The following is a 19082-nucleotide window of genomic DNA, read 5'->3' on the forward strand; positions in this document are numbered from 1 at the left end:
GGAATCTCAGAATCTCAGAATCTCAGAATCTCAGAATCTCAGAATCTCAGAATCTCAGAATCTCAGAATCTCAGAATCTCAGAATCTCAGAATCTCAGAATCTCAGAATCTCAGAATCTCAGAATCTCAGAATCTCAGAATCTCAGAATCTCAGAATCTCAGAATCTCAGAATCTCGGAATTTCAGAATCTCAGAATATCAGAATATCAGAATCTCGGCAACTCAGAATCTCAGAATCTCAGAATCTCAGGATCTCAGAATTTCAGAATCTCAGAATCTCAGAATCTCAGAATATCAGATTCTGGAGATCTTGAGATCCTGTGACCATAGGATCCTGGAATCCCGGCGTCCTCCAGAATCTCAGAATCTCAGAATGTCAGAATCTCAGAATCTCAGAATCTCAGAATCTCAGAATCTCAGAATCTCAGAATCTCAGGATCTCAGAATCTCAGAATATCAGATTCTGGAAATCTTGAAATCCTATGACCATAGGATCCTGGAATCCCAGCATCCTCCAGAATCTCAGAATCTCAGAATCTCAGAATCTCAGAATCTCAGAATCTCAGAATCTCAGAATCTCAGAATCTCAGAATCTCAGGATCTCAGAATCTCAGAATATCAGATTCTGGAAATCTTGAAATCCTATGACCATAGGATCCTGGAATCCCAGCATCCTCCAGAATCTCAGAATCTCAGAATCTCAGAATCTCAGAATCTCAGAATCTCAGAATCTCAGTATATCAGGTTCTGGAAATCTTGAAATCCTATGACCCTAGGATCCTGGAATCCCAGCATCCTCCAGAATCTCAAAATCATCGTTTTCAGCAACTTTCTCTCCAGCTCCACCACCACCTCGCGATTCTCCACGTGGCCTCATCTCCTCCCATCTCCACCACCACTCCATCCATCACAACACCATCCGGCCACCCCGTCGTACTTCCAAAGAGTACCCCTTGGATATTTCCCTCTCCAGAAATCAGTATCCACGTCATCATCAAATCGACACCAATCGTAGTCTAATGTCCCAATCAATGTGTGTCCCTGGACCCTCCTATTCCTCTGCTTCCTCCACATTTTCGCGTGATTCCTTCGCTCCATCTCCAATGCTCAAAGGATTCGCAGGGGCTCCAGGATCCAGTAAATCAAGCCAAATGTATGATTCCTCGGGAATCGGATCCATGGCTCCATCTGCATTCTCTGCCACGTCATCGTTGGATTACAAAGAGAAGAGACATCGCAAATCGTTGCCGAATCATCATTCAATGATGAGTAATAGTTTAACGACACCAAGGAAGCATCATAAGATTGGAAAGAGTCTTTCAAATTTGATTACTCTTAGTTATGTTGGTGAGTTGGTCTAGCCTTCCAAAGGGGTGGCCTAGTTTTCCATTTTATGACCTAGTTTTCCAGGCTCCGACAAAATCCCAGTTGTCACTCATGTCCCATATGATGGACCAATGACACTAGCGGAATTCAAAAGACACTTTGCACTGCCAACTGGAGGACAACAGTGAGTTTTTTTTTAAATCTAAAGTTTGAGCTCAATTGAGGAAAAATGGGCGGAGCTACAGTATTTCCAGTAATAGAAGCCTTTCAAAATCGTCAACTTTGAGCTTAATTATCTAGGTTCCTATAAGAGATATCAAAAAACTGTCAACTGATAAAATATTGGTGATGTTATGATAAAGATTTTACTAGTTGACAAACTTTTGATAACCTTCACAGGAATCGCGTTAACTGAGCTCAAAGTTTAGATGGGCTTATAAAAGTAATGCGGTATGAGACGATAAAGTGGCAACAACACAACCGCTACGCAACCGCAACGCATGGGGATCTCTTGAAAATTTGAAATCCAATTTTAAATATCACTAGCTACATCTTGGCTAAGTTACAGAACGCTACCTTTATCAGGAACCAAGATATGAGTCTTAAAATTTTGAGAAATGCAACCGCGCTCCACAGAGAATTTTTGAAGAGCTGTAACTTGGTTCAAAATTGTTCGTTTTTGCTCAAATTTTTGGTATCGTTAGAAAACGTATTACTTCATGTTTTTGCCAATTTTCAAGCTTTTAGCTTGATTTTGAAAAACGTTATGCGCCTTTAACCGAGCCGCAATACGCAGACGACGTCTTCAAACTCCTAAAGTTTTTTGAATTCCGCGACGCAACCGCAGCGCATCGGCATTTTTTGAAAATTTGACATTGAATTTAAATTGTCACTAGTTACACACTGGCCAAGTTACAAAACGTTACTTTCATCAGAAACCAAGATTTGTCGCTTTATAGTTGGAGCGATGCAAGCGCGCTCTACTGTAATTTTTTCAAAACACTGTAACTTATTTTACAATTATCCGTTTGAGCTCAAATTTTGTCAATAGTTAGAAAATATAATATTTCCTTTTGTCTGCAAATTTGAAGTTCTTAGCTCAATTATGAAGTAAGTTTCTAAGCTTTTAACCGAGCCGCGCCAAGCGGTCGCAATTTTTGAACTCTGCGACGCAACCGCAACGCATCCGCATCTTCTGAAAACGAAGACTCAAATGTTAAATGTGATCAGCTACAAGATAGCCAACCTACAAAACCCTACCTTCATCATGAACCAAGATATGACACTTAGAAGATGGACCGATACAACCGCGCTCCATTGAGAATTTTTCAAAACGCTGTAATTTGGTTCAAAGTCCTGTTTGAGCTCAAATTTCGAGCACATTTAGAAAATATCTTATTTTATAATCTCACCAAATTTGAAGTTTCTAGCTCAATTGTTTAAAAAGTTATGTGATTTTAATCGAGCAGCTACACCGCCGAAACTTTCAAACTCCTATAACTGTGCTCAAAATGCTCCGAATCGCTTCAAATTTTTCATAGCTCAAGTTTATGCTCTTTGTTTTCAGATTATTCTTCAAAACCGACTGTGAAGACGGCTCGGCACCCTTCCAGCTGCTCCTGGTCCGCGATGAGCACACACTTTTGCCAGTTTTTGAGGTAATTGCTTTTTTTTTTTGAAATTTTTTTGAAAATTCAAATTTTTCAGGGAAGAATTGCTGCCGAGATTCGCTAAATTTCATTTTTATAATTCAACTTTTACTGGTTTTTCATACAAATTCTATACAAATTCACAAATTCGTGTTCTAATAAAATGATTTTTTCATTAAAAAAATATTTTTATGGAATTCGAAAAAAAAGTGAGAAATTCGAGATGCAATTAGTGTTGCCGAGATCAGGGGAAAAAAAATCAATAAATCGATATCAAGGAACTGATCGGAAGAAGGCGTTCTGAGCGAGCATATGGATGACACGGGTGTCTTTTTTGGGATTTCGTCGACCGTCGATACAGAGATACATGGACCAGAGCAGAACCATTAGGATTGAGATAATCACGTAGGCGAAGCTGAAAAAATTGGGATATAGATTTCTGAATTTGGCGCGCTGAGAGCTTTGAAATGAGTATAAACATGACCTTTTTTTGGGAACTTTCATTTTTGACCTAAAATTGGTTTGGACCAAAACTTGGCCATTTTTTGTCCAAATTTGGAATAAGTAGCATTAACGTACTTGTTCTGTTATGAGCTATAAAATGAGTATAATCATGACCTGTTTTGGAAAAAATTTCATTTTTCGTCAAAATTGGTTTGGTCCATAACTTGGTCAATTTCGGTCCAACACTTATAAAAACTACCCAAAAACGTTTGCCTTGTTTAGAACTTCAAAATAAGTATAAGCACGACATACTTCCGCTGAATTTGATTTTTGACCTTTTTTGGCCAGTTTCGGCCCAAAACAATTTGGGCTATCACTCGACTGTTTTCGGTCAAAATCAAAATTTTTTAACGAAGAACTGGTTGATTCATTATGCGCTTCCAAATTAGTATAAACAAGACATACGTTTGCTGAATTTGATTCTTGCCGTATTTAGGCCAGTTCGGGCTCAAATTTTGGCCAAAAATCAAATTAGACAAAAACCTGCCATGTTTACACTTATTTTAAAACGCAAAACAAGCCCGATACAGTAATCAACCAATTTGTAACGTTAGACTGAAATTGGCCGAGTTTTGGTCCGAAAACTGGTTTTGGGACAAAACAATTTGGACCGTAACTCGACTGTTCTTTGTTCAAAACAGGAAAAGTTAACAGTAAAATGCGTATTGTGTTTCGCGTTTAAAAATAAGTATAAACACGACATACTTTTGCCGATTTTGGTTTTTGCCGTTTTTAGGTCAGTTTGGGCCCGAATTTAGATCAAAAATCAAAATTTCAAAGTATGCCTTGGTTTTGCTTATTTCAAAGCGCAAAATAAACCAAATACAATTGTGTAAAAAACATTTTTAAATCAGACTAAAATTGGTCGATTTATGGTCCGAAAACGGATTTAGGCCAAATTTAGGTCGAAAATCGAAATTCTGAAAAGTATGCCTTGTTTATACTCATTTTAAAGCGCAAGACAAGCCAAATAAAATTATCGAACAATTTTTGACCTTAGACTATCAATTGGTCGAGTTACGGCCCAAAAACTAATTTAGACCGTTTGAGGCCAAATTTCTAATTTTTCAAAGGTATGTCTTGTTTATAGTCATTTTGAAGCACTCAACGCGTCAAATTCAAAAATCAATGTGTCAAGTCCAACAGAGCGCACTTACCTAACATAGGAGACGACTTGTTCACGTGTCCACGTGCCGAAAAACGACTGATTTTCAATGTTCTCATCCATGCATTGTTCTGAAAACTTTGAAAGTCTTAAGGGTTTTGAAAAGCGGGAAATTTGTGAAATATGAAGGAGAACCCATTTTTCGCAGGTTTTTATACCTATCAATCAATCATAAAAAATAATAACACCAACTGTTGCTTTTGGGGTGTCTGGGGGAGGTGTCAAAATGATTGGCACTCAAGAATGTTATTTTTGTCCCAAATCTGGAAATATCTAGAAAAAGTCGGAAAAAAAAATAATTTTTGGTCAAGAAAACTTTTAAGAAAATTCTGGAAATCAGGAGCTCCGGAAATGGCCAAAAAAAGTCAGAAAAAAGTGGAAAATGGCGAAAAAAGAGAAGAAATTAAGTGTCGGTTGGATGAGCAGCTTTAAAGAAAGGAGAAAAGTGAAAAGAAAAAAGGTCCCCGATTATTTGCAGTTGAATAGAGAAGTGACGGGAGGCAAAAAGTCTGGATTTTGGGAGAAATATCGATTTCAAAAGGTTCTAAAACTAAAAATAGTTCAAATTTCCGTTACTTTTAGTCGAAATGAATTTTCTATAAAATGTTTGAGTTTGGTGGTTTTTGGGCTTCAAAATGAGTATAAACACGACCTAGTTTTGAAATTTCGTTTTTTCGCCTAAAATTGTTTACGCCATAACTCGGCCAATTTTTATTCAAATCAAATTTAAAAAAAAACTACACAAAAATATTTGTTTTGTTTAGAGCTTCAAGATGAGCATAAACAAGGCATACTTTCAATTTTTTGATTTTCGGCCTAAAATGTTTTGTTAATTAGGCCAGTTTTAGTCCAAATTTGAAAAAAAATACATCAGAATGTTTGTTTTGTCTAGAGCTTTAAAATAAGTATAAACAAGGCATACTTGCAAATTTTTCGATTTTTTACCTAAAACTGGTTTGGGCCATAACTCGCTCCATTTTGGTTTAAAATTGAAATTAATTTCATCAAAATATTTTTTTAAGGCTTCAAAATGAGTATGAACAAGGCATACTTTAGAAAAATTTCAATTTTTTGCCTTTTTGAGCCACAACTAGCCTTATTTTGGTCCAAATGAAAAACGTACTACATAAAAAAACAATTGCCTTGTCAAATGCTTTAAAATGAGTATAAACATGACATACTTGGAAAATTTTAGATTTTCTGCCTAAAATGGATTGAGCCATAATTAGGCTAGTTTCAATCCAAATTACAAATGAACTACATGAAAATATTTGTCTTGTTGAGAGCTTCAAAATAAGTATAAACAAGACATACTTTGGAAAATTGTCATTTTTGACCTTTTCGGCCATAATTTGGCCTATTTTGGTCCGAATTTGAAGTGAATTTCATCAAAATATTTGTGGTTTTAAAAGCTTTAAAATGAGTATAAACAAGACATGCTTTCGAAAATTTTGTTTTTTGGCTTTTTGGGCCATAACTTGGCCAATTTTGGTCCAAAATGTGATATTCAAAATCGCGCCAAATTTTTTTTTCAAATTTAACTCTAATAAGGTCTCTACACTTGTCTAAACCAACAACCAACGATGGAGCAAAAATTAATTATTCTAGAAGAATCTTCTCTTCCTTTCTCATTGAGAATCTCTCTCACTAAGGGGAAAAAGATGAATACTAAAGATATACTATGGAAATTAGCTACGTCGTTTTTTTTTCACTAAAAAAAGCGAAGTCGTTGAAAAGAAGGGGTTTGTGGTGAAGAAGTTGACGATGATGAATTAGAATTTTGAATTATTAGTTATGAAAAAAAAAAGAGAGAGAGAGAGAGAGAGAGAGAGAAGCTAGTTGAGCTTCGTGGTCTATGGCATCAGCTACATGGTATACGATCCCAGTTACATGGAATATGACCCTAGCTACACGGTAAATGACTCCAGCTCCATGGTTTATGACCCTACGCTGTCTTGTTGGGACCACAACTTGGCCAGTTTTGGACGAATTTTTTAAAAACCTATATCAAAATTTTTGTCTGGTCCAGAGCTTCAAAATGAGCACCAATCCAGGTTGTACATGACTACAGCTATCCAAGAATCCTTGTTTTCCTCTTCACTGAAATTTGTTCTCATTGTTTATTCATGAGGAATATAGGTAATCGGATACATTATGCTAATTTTGAGTGAAAGTGTTTTTTCCTTGCTAGATAAGGGCTTTTGGGAGAAGAGAAATTTTGAAAAAAAAATGAATTTCCCGCCAAAAAATTGCTGGGTACCGTATTTCTTCAAAAAGTGATTTTACAAAAAAGTTGTCAACTACAAAACTGTAACTCTAGATTTGAACTTTATTTTTGAAAAATTTCAGAAAAATTGGGTAACAACAATGTGCTTCTGTAGATACCGTAAACACTCTAATAGAACGCCACCCGGACCGTCCATTTTGAGCCTATATATCTCACTTCTTTTGAAAGATATCAAAAAGTTGTCAACTTCATCATGATTTCATCATTTTATTGTTCATCATGATTTTAGCAACATTTTATCAGTTGACAACTTTTTGATATCTCTTACAGGAAATGAGATAAATGAGCTCAAACTCAAAGATTCGGATGACGTTTTATTATAGTGTTTGAATTTCTGAATTTCTGAATTTCTGAATTTCCGAATTTCTGAATTTCTGAATTTCCGAATTTCTGAATTTCTGAATTTCTGAATTTCTGAATTTCTGAATTTCTGAATTTCTGAATTTCTGAATTTCTGAATTTCTGAATTTCTGAATTTCTGAATTTTGGAACTTCTGAATTTTGGAATTTTCGAATTTCTGAATTTCTGAATTTCTCAATTTCTCAATTTCTCAATTTCTGAATTTCTCAATTTCGGAATTTTGGAATTTCTGAATTTCTGAATTTCTGTATTACTGAATTTCTGAATTTCTGAATTTCTGTATTACTGAATTTCTGAATTTCTGAATTTCTGAATTTCTGTATTTCTGAATTTCTGAATTTCTGAATTTCTGAATTTCTGAATTTCTGAATTTCTGAATTTCTGAATTTCTCAATTTCTCAATTTCTCAATTACGGAATTTTGGAATTTCTGAATTTCTGAATTTCTGTATTACTGAATTTCTGAATTTCTGAATTTTGGAATTTCTGAATTTCTGAATTTCATGATTTCAGCAACATTTTATTAGTTGATCACATTTTGATATCTCTCACAGGAAATGAGATAAATGAGCTCAAATTTGTTGATTCGGGTGGTGTTTCATCAGTGTTTACAGTAGTCAAAAAATTGCGACTTTTTTCTAAAACTGTCAATTTTGGGCCTATTTTTCGAGCTTTTCAAGAATTTAAAAAAGCATTTCTGGTCATTTTTTTTCAAATTCAGGGTCAATGAAAAGAGCTAAAAAATTGATTTCAGAGTAAAAAAAACCAAAAAAAAAGGACCAAGAGAGACCAGGATTAATTCATCAAATGTGTTGTGACACTTTCTTCTCTCTCTTTTTTTTCAATTTCATTTTCTTTTTTCGAGAAAAAAGAAGAAGAAAAAGAAGAAGAAGAAGAAGAAGAAGAAGAAGAAGAAGAAGAAGAAGAAGAAGAAGAAGAAGAAGAAGAAGAAGAAAGTCAAATTTTTCCTGTGAGAGGTCTCTGATGGAATGGCACCACAATGAGTGATCGTTAGGCAGAGACCACCACACCATTGTTCAATTTTTAGAAGAAGAAGAAGAAGAAAAAGGGAAAAAGAAGGAGAAGGATTTTTGAAAATCACCACTGGAAAAGAAAATTCTAGACTTTTTTTTTGGGGGAAATTCGAAATTCGGTACAAAAAAAAGGATTTTTGAGAAATTTACAAAGAAAAAAATCACTGGGAATCACTTTTTTTTGGGAAATTTGAAATTTTTTTCGAGATATTTCATTAAAAAAAAAAGAATTTCAGAAACTATTAAAATTCAAAGAATCTAAATTCCTGGAACTCCAGGAAATTTGAAATTTTAGAATCATTATTGAATTCTTTCAGTTTAATCATGAAAATTGTTAAATTTCATAAATTCGATATTCAGGAAGTTTAGAAAGAGGATTTTGATGAATTCAAAGTTTTCGAAATTTCAAAAAAAAAAACAATCAAATTTTCAAAATTTAGGCTCCGCGTCACTTCGAAACCGCATTTCAAATTTCAAAAAAAATCTTATTTACAAAATTTTGGCTCCGCGACACTTCGAAATCGGTTATTTCGAAACTATGTGACACTTCAAAACCGGATATTTCGAAACCAGTCATTTCGAACCGAGACACTTCGAAACCAGTCATTTCAAACCAGTCATTTCGAAACCAGTCAGTTCGAAACCGCGTCACTTCGAAACCAGTCAGTTTGAAACCGCGACATTTCGAAACCAGTCGTTCTGAAACCAGTTATTTCGAAACCAGTCATTTCGAACCGAGACACTTCGAAACCAGTCATTTCAAACCAGTCATTTCGAAACCAGTCATTTCTAAACCAGTCATTTTGAAACCAGTCAGTTCGGAACCGCGTCACTTCGAAACCAGTCAGTTTGAAACGCGACATTTTGAAACCAGTCGTTCTGAAACCAGTTATTTCGAAACCAGTCATTTCGAAACCGACACACTTCGAAATCGGTTTATTCGAAACTATGTGACACTTCAAAACCGGATATTTCGAAACCAGTCATTTCGAACCGAGACACTTCGAAACCAGTCATTTCAAAACCAGTCATTTCGAAACCAGTCATTTCGAAACCAGTCATTTCGAAACCAGTCAGTTTGAAACCGCGACACTTCGAAATCGGTTATTTCGAAACTATGTGACACTTCAAAACCGGATATTTCGAAACCAGTCATTTCGAACCGAGACACTTCGAAACCAGTAATTTAGAAACCAGTCATTTCGAAACCAGTAATTTAGAAACCAGTCATTTCGAAACCAGTCATTTCTAAACCAGTCATTTTGAAACCAGTCAGTTTGAAACCGCGACACTTCGAAATCGGTTATTTCGAAACTATGTGACACTTCAAAACCGGATATTTCGAAACCAGTCATTTAGAACCGAGACACTTCGAAACCAGTCATTTCAAACCAGTCATTTCGAAACCAATCAGTTCGAAACCGCGTCACTTCGAAACCAGTCAGTTTGAAACCGAGACACTTCGAAACCAGTCATTTCGAAACCAGTTAGTTCGAAACCGCGACACTTCGAAACTAGTCACTTCGAAACCAGTAATTTTGAAACCAGTCAGTTTGAAACCAGTCAGTTTGAAACCGCGACACTTCGAAAACCAGTCATTTCGAAATCAGTCATTTCGCAACCAGTCATTTCGAAACCAGTCATTTCGAAACCAGTCATTTCGAAACCGCGACACTTCGAAACCAGAAAAATTTGGTGGTTTCGAAATTTCGCGGTTTCGAAGTGACGCGGAGACGGAATTTAAGAAACTTTGAAATTCGGATAATTCAGAATTTTCGAAATATGTAACATCCCTAGAATTCCAAATTATTCATTAGTTTATGAATTTTGAAAATCGAAAAATTTTCAAAATTTTCAAAAAATTTTTTATTGTTTTATATTCAACGAAAATCAACAATAAAAGTCAAGAAAATGCATTAAAAAAAACTACAAAAACTACAAAAATCAAAAATTTAGAAATTTCAAAATTTTTGAAAAAAAAATTGAAAAATCCTATTTCCACTGGTCCCTCCGTCTCAATGGATAACTGCTGCTCGGAGAGGACGAGTCTAGGGGTGAGGGTGGATGAGAAGACTGATTGCTCATTCTTCTTTTCCTCTTATCCATTGAAAATGTCTCCTCTTTATCACTTGGATTCAAACAGTTGTTGATTTGATACATTGCCGATCGAAATGTCTAAAAAGGCGAGAGAGTGTGAGAAATGGAGAGACACAGAGAAACGAGAGAAGTGATTTTAATACTTTTTAATGGGGATACAAAGGTCGTTTGAAAGGTGCTTTGATTCGGAAAATTCGAAAAAAAAAATCGATAAAAATATTGAATTTGTTATCCTAAAAAATCGAAAAAAATTCAAATATTCGAAATTTTACAAAAAATTTCAAAAAAAAATTAAATTTTTTTATAATTTTCAAAAAAAAAAATTTTTTTATTTTTAAAATTTTTTCAAATTTTTCAAAAAATGAAAAAAAGTTTTATTTTCAAAAAAAAATTTTTTTTTAATAAAAAAAATTTTTTAATTTCTAAAAATTTTCAAAAAAATCTTTTTTAATTTTCAAAAAAATTTTCCATAATCCTAATTTTTTGGATTACTGTACCTCGTTTTTCTCATCCATCTCTGTTGTCCCTTTCTCCGATTTCGACGACTTTTTCAGCATGTTTTCTAGCTGAAAACCTTTAGATAACATGGTGGCCTAGAAAACGGTGGCCTAGGATTTTCCTAGGCCATCTACAGTAACCCACATTCATCCGGATACTGACGTCGATGGTGTTGCCGGCAAAATAGCCGCGGAAGATGCGCGCCAGCTGCCATAATTGAAGACGTTCGGGGCGGAATGATGTGGATCTGGAAATAGGCCTTTTTAGGCTGGTTTTAGGCTTGTTTAGGCTGATTTTAAGTCATTTTTAGACAATTTTAGGCCATTTTAGGGTCATTTTGAGCTATTTTTCGGTCATTGTAGGCTGTTTTTGAGTCATTTTAAGCCATTTTTAGGATTTTCTAGGTCATTTTGGGGTCATTTTAGGCCGTTTTAAGCTAATTTTGGGCCATTTTAGGCTCATTCTAGGCCATTTTCGTGTCATTTTTGACTAGTTTAGGTCATTTCAGAGCCAATTTAGAGCCAAATTAAGGCTTTTTCAGGCATATTTCAGACCTCATTTTTTCCAAATTTTTAGGCCTGTCTGAGGGGCTTTTCAGGCCTATGCTAGGCCAATTTTAGATAATTTCAGGTGATTTACAGGTTTCTTTAAAACTAGTTTAGGCCATTTCAGGCTTTTTTGAACCGATTTCAGGCTAGACCTAGGCTCATTCTCAGGCCTATTTCAGGCCATTTTCAGGCCTACCTGATAACTCGCTTGAACGGAATCTGATATGGTTGAACTCGATCCGCAATACACGCCGTCTGACTGCTCGTCGCTGGTGATGCGTCTTGTGATAAGCAAATCACAACTCCAGTTAGATCTGCAGGTACAGTATCCGGCAGAAAACGAGTGGCACGTGGAGAGATGTACAGGAGGCGGTCTGAAAATTTTTTTTTCAGAATTTTTGAAAAAAAAATTTTTTTAGAAAAGTCAAAAAATATAATTTTTAGGCTGAAAATTTCAGCTAAAAACGATTCATCGGGGTCTGAAAGTGCTGAAAAATCGATTTTTAGCATAAAATTCACCTTTAGGCACCACTGATTCCACTCGTCTCGGTGTGATTTGTGGCGCGAACGGGTGTCGTTTGAAATTCGAAATCGATGGAGGTCCATATTGAAAGAGGAGGTTTCTGGATGAATTGGTTTGGCGGGAAATTTGAATTTTTTGAAAAATTGGAAAAAAAATTTTTTGAATTTTTTATTTTTGAAATGTTTTTTTTTTAATTTTCAAGAAAAACGAACTTTTTAGCAATGGAGCTCAATTGCTGATCTGCTTGATAATTGACAAAATTCAGTTCAAATGGAGTAGAAGATGTCCAATTATCGTCATGGAGCGATTGCATTTGGCTGGAATTTTAGACATTTTTCGAATTTTCAGACAACTTTTAGACTAATTTTCAATCAATTTTCAGCTCAAACAGTCTACAAAACATCAGAAATCGATTATAAAAGTTTTTGAAAATTTTTGAAAAAAAATTTTTTTTCAATTTTTTCAAATTTTGTCTAAATTTCAGTAAAAAATAGCGCAAAAACCATCAAAATTTGTTAAGAAAAAATTTTCGAAATTTTTGAAATTTTTTTTTTCGATTTTTTTCAAAATTTTGAGTTTTTAGGCTCATTTTTCTTGAAATTTCCAAATTTTTAGACAATTTCCACAGTATTTTCACCACTAACTTTGTATAAAACGCCTGCGTTTTAACTGAAAAATCCCTTAAAAATCTGCAATCCACAATGAAATGTTTGAGATTTTCGCCCTGTTTCAGCAAATTCCTCCCATGGAAATTATCGATTTTTTGTCGAAATTCGGGTCCATAGATGTCGACTAACGAGTGGAAATGACGAGCGTAAACCATATTTCCAGCGCTCCAGAGTTTCAGATTTTGCGAGGAAATCTGAAAATTTTTGGGCTATTTTTTGGCGATTTCAGATGCTTTTTGGTGCATTTTTCAGGAAAAAAAATCGATTTTTTAGACAATTTCAAGCTGAAAATCAGATTTTTCAGTCAAAAAAAAATTTTTTTTTCAAAAAATTGTTATTTTTTTCTAATTTTTTATCCTATTTTCCCCCTCGTTCTCAGCCAATAAATGCTCACCAACTCTCGATTTTCAGCCAAATTTTCCAGATTTTTTTCTCGATTTTTTTCACGAAAATCCATTATTTCCATGAGATAAATGTAGCGCTCATCCCATGCCATTTCCATTAAAACGCCCCAAATTTCGTCGTTAATTTTCAGCGATTCCAGAGTTTCAGCGCCATAGACGTCTTTCAGCAGCTGGAAAATAATTTCAGATTTTCAGATTTTTAAAATTTTTCAAAAAAAAAATTCATTTTCAGAATTTCAAAAATTTTCAGCACCTCCAGCTCTGATGCGACCTTCACAAAGTGCTTTTTTTGTCCAGGACGTCTCACTTTGGCATACATAAACGCTGCCGACGGCATATAACTGGGTGGCGGCGGTTTTTCGGCGATTTTCGCTTTTTCAGCGATTTTTCGAAGTAAAACCCGTGTTTTCCACATTTCTCTGTAATTTTCTGATTTTTTCGCACTTTTTTCCAAGAAAAATGAGCAATTTTGAGCTAGAAACGGCTGAAAAAACGCTGAAAAACAAAAAAATCGGCAAAAAACAAAATTGTTGTTTGTCGTCTGCGTCTCTTCATTCTGTGTACTCTCTCGCAAGGAGGTAAATGCGCGCGAATTTTGAATTAAAAAAGAAGAGAAAAGCGAATTTCAGAGTCATTCATCAGGGAAAAAGAAAATTTTGAAAAAAAGAGACTTCAAAACATACTAAAAATAATAAGCAATATAAAATCACAGAAAAAAGATGAATTTATACAAGTAGTTTCGAAGAAACAGGAAAAACGCTAAAAAATTTAACAAAACCGGAAATTAGCAAGATTTTTACATTTTCAGACCATTGAAATAGGTTAAAAAAAACCAAAAATCACTTTCAATTAGTTATTCACTGGAAAAAACTTGCGAAAGTTCGCAAAAACCCGAATTTTCGATTTTTATCAATGGAGCGAGATTGCATCTTTATCTCATTCAAACGAGATCGCTCTAAAGTTAACTTTCAAGCTAATCTAGATTACAACCTCTAAAACCTTCAAAAATCCAAATTCCGCGCCTCAAACCTCACGTAGCGACCTATTCTCCTATTCCACATCTAGGCTACGCCACATCTAGTCTCCGCCCCTTTCCAGCCAACCCCGTGGCAAATTAGCTATTCTCTCCTCAGTATTCTTTATCCACCAGTGACATCGAGGCATTTTTCCCGAAAAGTGTAAGTTTTTAGAGGGATTTTTCGAAAATTCGCATTAGAGCGCATTTGTCCCATTTTCAGATGGTATTCGTGTCAAAAGCTGCTCCACTGAACCTCTCGACCACACCGGTACACGAGCGTATTCTTCAGGCATGCCGAATCCATTCGGTCGCCAATAAAGACGCTGTGGTGTTTGTAAGTGCGCCCCACTGTACGCAAACACGCTCCATTGATAATTTAGATTGATGCGGAGACAACGACGAAAAAGAAATTCTATCGTGACGTGGAGCCGACTGTGAATAGCTTGGCAACGGCGCTTGTGAAGCTGTAAGGCATTTTTTTTTTGGAAAGTTTTGAAAAGTTCAGTAGAGCGAATTTGCAGGGGATTCAAGCCAGGAGACGTGGCTGCTCAAGCTTTTCCAAATTGTCCGGAATTCCTAATCTCCATGTTGGCTGTGATGAAATGCGGAGGCGCTATGTCAAATGCTAGTGCGATTTTTACAGACTGTAAGTCTTCTAAGCTGGCCTAGAAAAATCCTAGGCCATTTTCAGACGAGCTTCATCTCCAATTCAATGACTCGAATACCTCGATTGTCTTCACTGACGAAGACCGTTTGGCACGTGTCCGTCGGGCAGCCGCCAAGTGTCCGGGAGTTCGAAAAATCATTTGTCTTCGAACTTTTCCGTTGAGAGGCGAATTTCCGGAGAATGTTCTAGATTTTGTGGAATTGACACAAACACCGGATCAACCAATTAATGTAGTTGTCTCGTGAGTTTTCCGACTGTGAAAATGTTAATTTTGAGCCGAGTTATGAGCATTTGAAGGTGATGGCCTAGAAATTTCAATTTTTGGGTTTTCTAGGCCACCTGCTTAAATTGGACATTGCCACTATTCTATTGAGCGGTTTACGTTGCGTTTTTTTAACATGTTAAATTTGATAAATCTCAGTTTTCAGCTGAGTTACAACCGTTTGAAAGTGATGGCCTAGAATTTTCATTTTCTAGGCCAGCGGTTACAAACGGTCATAACATTTCTCAGAATCTACCGATTTGAGATTTTCCAATCATAAGCATGAGTCAAAGCTATAACTGATAATGTGGAAACTGATAATGTGGAAAGGTGTCTGAAAAATGTTGATTTTGAGCCGCGTTAGGAGTATTTGAAGTTGATGGCCTAGAAATTTAAATTTTTGGAGTTTCTAGGCCACCCGCGTAAAAGAGATATTGTGATAATTTAGTTTAACAGTCTAAGCCACGTCTTTTCCTGTTTTCAGATTAAAAAAATCTAAATTTTCAGCCGAGTTACAGCCGTTTGAATGTGATGGCCTAGAAATTGCAAATTCTAGGCCACTGGTTACAAACGGCCACAACTTGGTTCAAAGTTGATTGATTTGAATTTTGGAAAGTGTTGGGAAAACCTCTGAGTTAGAGCAATATGTCAATGTTAAAATTATTATTGTTGAAAATGCATGGTGGCCTAGAAATTGCAATTCCTAGGCCAGCGGACGAAGTGTCATAGCTTGGGTCAAAGTTGGTCCATTAGAATTTTGAAAATTGCTATAACAAGCTCAAACTTTGAACCATCACCAAATTCAAAACTCTAAATTTCAGCCCCGACTCAATTGCCCTCCTCCCCTACTCATCTGGAACCACTGGCCGTCCCAAAGGGTGTCAATTGACACATCACAACATTTCCGCGATGTTGGACATTGCCGTCAACCATTTGCAAACTGAAATTGGTCCGGCAATGTTTGGAAAAGAGAAAGCCACGTGGCAAAAGGAGCATGTGCTTCTGTTGTTGCCATGGTACCATGCCTATGGGCTCAATACAATGCTCGAGTCGATTTTGCTCGGAATGACTGGATTGGTTTTTAAGAAGTTTGATACGATTGTTATGCTAAATCGTATCAAGTTTTATAAGGTTTGAACCAAAAATCTGGCATTTATAATATCTCAAAATCTAAATTTCCTAGGTGAAACTGGCGTGGCTGGTCCCTCCAATGCTCATTTTCCTTGCCAAAGACGTTATGGTTCCGATTTTCAACATTGCCCCATTCCTGAAAGTGATTCTTTCCGCTGGAGCAACTGCCGGAAAACAGTTGTGCGAAGAAGTGAAAAAACGCTTCCCGAACGCCTGGCTTTGTCAGGCATACGGTATGACTGAGATGGTCCAATTCACGACGTTCCCCAAACTGGAAAATGGAGATTGTTTTGAGACGGTTGGAAGTTTGGGACCAACGTATGAGTTGAAGATTTTGGATAAGGATAATAAGGAGGTTTGTGTTTTTCAGCTCTAGTGTTAAATCTGCACTTTTCAAACACTTTTAAAAACTCAAATTGACCAACTTTACGCCGAGTTATGGCCGTTTGCAACCGGTGGCCTAGAAAATGCGATTTCTAGGCCACCATGCGGTTTCAAAAATTATTATTTTACATTATCTAATAGTGCTGAATCAGCGCTTTCTGTAACACTTTTAAAAACTAAAATCGCTCAATTTTTAGCTCAGTTATAGCCGTTTGTAACCAGTGGCCTAGAATTTCCAATTTCTAGGCCATCACTTTCAAACGGTCGTAACTCGGCTGAAAATTTAGATTTTTGAAATTTGAAAAGTGGAAAAAACGTGACTTGAGCTATTCAACAAAACTGCTATTTAATTTTTATTGAGATAGTGCCCTAGAAAACCCATTAATCGAAAATTCTAGGCCATCAACTTAGAAATTGCAATTTCTAGGTCATCATTTTCAAACGCTCGGAACTTGGCTCAAAGTTGAGATTTTTCAATTCTGAAAATGAAAAAAAAACGTGTATTGAGCTTTTCAATAAAACAATCACAAAATCTGATGAAAGACGGTGGCCTAGAAAACCCAGACATCGAAATTTCTCGGCCACCCCATTCAAACAGTTATAGCTCGGCTCAAAATTGAAATTCTACAATTTTGAAAAATGGAAAAAACAAACAACTTTTTTATTAACAAACAACTTTTTTATTATCAATTCAGATCACAAAAATCGACACCGTGGGTCAGTTGTGTTTCCGTGGGCCGACTGTAATGAAGGGATACTTGAAGAAGGAAGAAGTTGAAATCATCGATTCTGATGGTTTCCTAAAAACTGGAGATTTGGGATCCATCGATGCCAAAGGACGTATTCATGTGACTGGGAGAATCAAGGAGTTGATTAAAGTTAATGGAATGCAGGTTTGTAGTTGATAGTCATATTTCTTATTATTTTGTAGCAAATTTCAAAGGTTGCATTTTACTTTTTACATTAATTTAAAATGTTAAGTTTGAAGAGAGTTATGAGCTAAATAAGAATCTATGCCCATTTTTTTTTCCAAATTTCCGAGTTAAACGTTTTCAAAGAGGCGTAACTTCCTTCAAATTTAATACTTTTAAAAGATTTAAAATGTAAAATGTAGATTTTAAAATTGCCTACGATTTGATATGAAACACACCTATTCGAAATTTAAAATTTGAGGTCCCACCCGTTGAAATCGAAGACGTCCTTCTTCTCCATCCAAAAGTCAAGGACTGCGCAGTTATCGGAATCCCAGACGATCAGAAAGGCGAATCCCCAAAAGCCTACGTCGTCAAAAAAGATCACACACTGACCGAAGCCGAGCTTACTGACTTTGTCCGTCAGAAGCTCTCCTCATACAAATGGATTGATTCCTACGAGTTCATTGATGTGATTCCAAAATTGCCATCTGGAAAAATTCAGCGGAAAAAGTTGAAGGAAATGGCAATGGCCGTTGGGTCCACAGAGAACTCGGAATCCGAAATGAGCCAGAAAAGTGCTGAAACTACGACTGGAAAGAGTGCAGAGGTGTCGGTTAGAAGTGCTGAGATGAGCAATAACTGAATTCAAACGATCCTGAAGTCAACAAAATTAGTGAACTTTTCTAGATGAATAAAAGTAAATTTGATGTGAATTTATCAAAAATTTGTGTCAAAAACATTGAATGTGAGAAATTCGGAGATTCAGAAATTTTGAACATTTGAGATTTTGAGATACTGAAATTCTAAACTTCTGAGATTCTCTTATTCTGAGATTCCGAAATTCTGAGATTCTGAAATTTTGAGATTCTGAAATTCAGATATTCAGAAAGTTGGAAATTTGAAAATTCAAGAGAGTCAGAAATTCAGAAATTTGGACTCTTTCAATTTTTTCCGAATTTTCTGGAAATCGAAAATTACGAAAAGTAAAAATTTTTTTGAAAATTCAACTTTTGGAATTTCACAACCTTTTTACTTGAATTTTTTTGAAAGTTTTCACTTTTGGGGTTACTGTGGTTTTTCTGAATTACTGTAGCTTTCATAAGTTACTGTAGAACTATTGTAGTGATGAGAGTACGGTATCTTTTTTGAGTTCATCTTCAGTTCTTCTAGGACTACTGTAACTGTTACTAGGCTACTTTTGGATTACTGTACTTTTTGGATTACTGTACTTTTTGAATTACTATACCTTCAAAACTTCTAGAACTTTTGAATTTTTCAAAATTTTTTGTCGAAAAACATTGCATTTGGAAAATTCGGAAATTCAGAAATTCCAAAATTCAGAAATTTTGAATTTTTAAATTTTTGAAAATGTGAGATTTTGAAACATTCAAAAATTTCTAAAATCTAGAAACTCAAGCATTTGAAAATAACATAGGGAACCCAAATTTCAGGGCCTAGAAATCCAAAAACGATGACCTTGAGAAATTTCTAGGCCACCAATGGTTTGGTTTTCTAGGTCATCATTCTCGAATTTCTAGGCCACAAAATTCAGAATTCTCGGACACCTCACCATATTTACCCCCATTTTGCCATGCCTGCATTTCTTCCGGAATCACCTGTACAATTGCTCAGTTTGATCCTAA

The 19082-nt window shown here is 35.7% G+C and overlaps 3 protein-coding genes across 3 annotated transcripts in view; 2 read left to right on the forward strand and 1 right to left on the reverse strand.

Annotated features, from left to right (window-relative positions):
• Cbr-pry-1 overlaps nucleotides 1-3060 on the forward strand; it is a gene marked incomplete at both ends in the record, with an annotated part of 9094 nt that extends 6034 nt beyond the window's left edge. Inside the window, 4 exons of the mRNA XM_045241367.1 lie at nucleotides 826-1347; nucleotides 1411-1510; nucleotides 2894-2984; nucleotides 3034-3060. Coding sequence (XP_045096582.1) covers nucleotides 826-1347; nucleotides 1411-1510; nucleotides 2894-2984; nucleotides 3034-3060 — 740 coding nt within the window. The remainder of the gene's footprint in view (nucleotides 1-825; nucleotides 1348-1410; nucleotides 1511-2893; nucleotides 2985-3033) is intronic.
• Nucleotides 3061-10568: 7508 nt separating this feature from the next.
• CBG18804 lies at nucleotides 10569-13382 on the reverse strand (the record flags this gene model as incomplete). Its single annotated transcript, XM_045241368.1, has 8 exons — nucleotides 10569-10655; nucleotides 11065-11167; nucleotides 11665-11842; nucleotides 11988-12091; nucleotides 12204-12308; nucleotides 12636-12853; nucleotides 13054-13233; nucleotides 13317-13382. The coding sequence occupies 8 exons, from the start codon at nucleotides 13380-13382 to the stop codon at nucleotides 10569-10571; spliced, it is 1041 nt and encodes a 346-aa protein (XP_045096583.1).
• A 919-nt stretch (nucleotides 13383-14301) lies between these two features.
• CBG18805 lies at nucleotides 14302-18082 on the forward strand (the record flags this gene model as incomplete). Its single annotated transcript, XM_002646378.2, has 8 exons — nucleotides 14302-14415; nucleotides 14462-14547; nucleotides 14603-14727; nucleotides 14773-14989; nucleotides 15832-16141; nucleotides 16194-16496; nucleotides 17221-17418; nucleotides 17699-18082. 8 exons carry the CDS (start codon nucleotides 14302-14304, stop codon nucleotides 18080-18082), a joined length of 1737 nt encoding a protein of 578 aa, XP_002646424.2.
• Between the last annotated feature and the right edge of the window lie 1000 nt (nucleotides 18083-19082).

Source organism: Caenorhabditis briggsae (genome assembly GCF_000004555.2).
Source record: "Caenorhabditis briggsae complete genome, chrI, whole genome shotgun sequence".
NCBI classification, from domain to species: Eukaryota; Metazoa; Nematoda; class Chromadorea; order Rhabditida; family Rhabditidae; genus Caenorhabditis; species Caenorhabditis briggsae.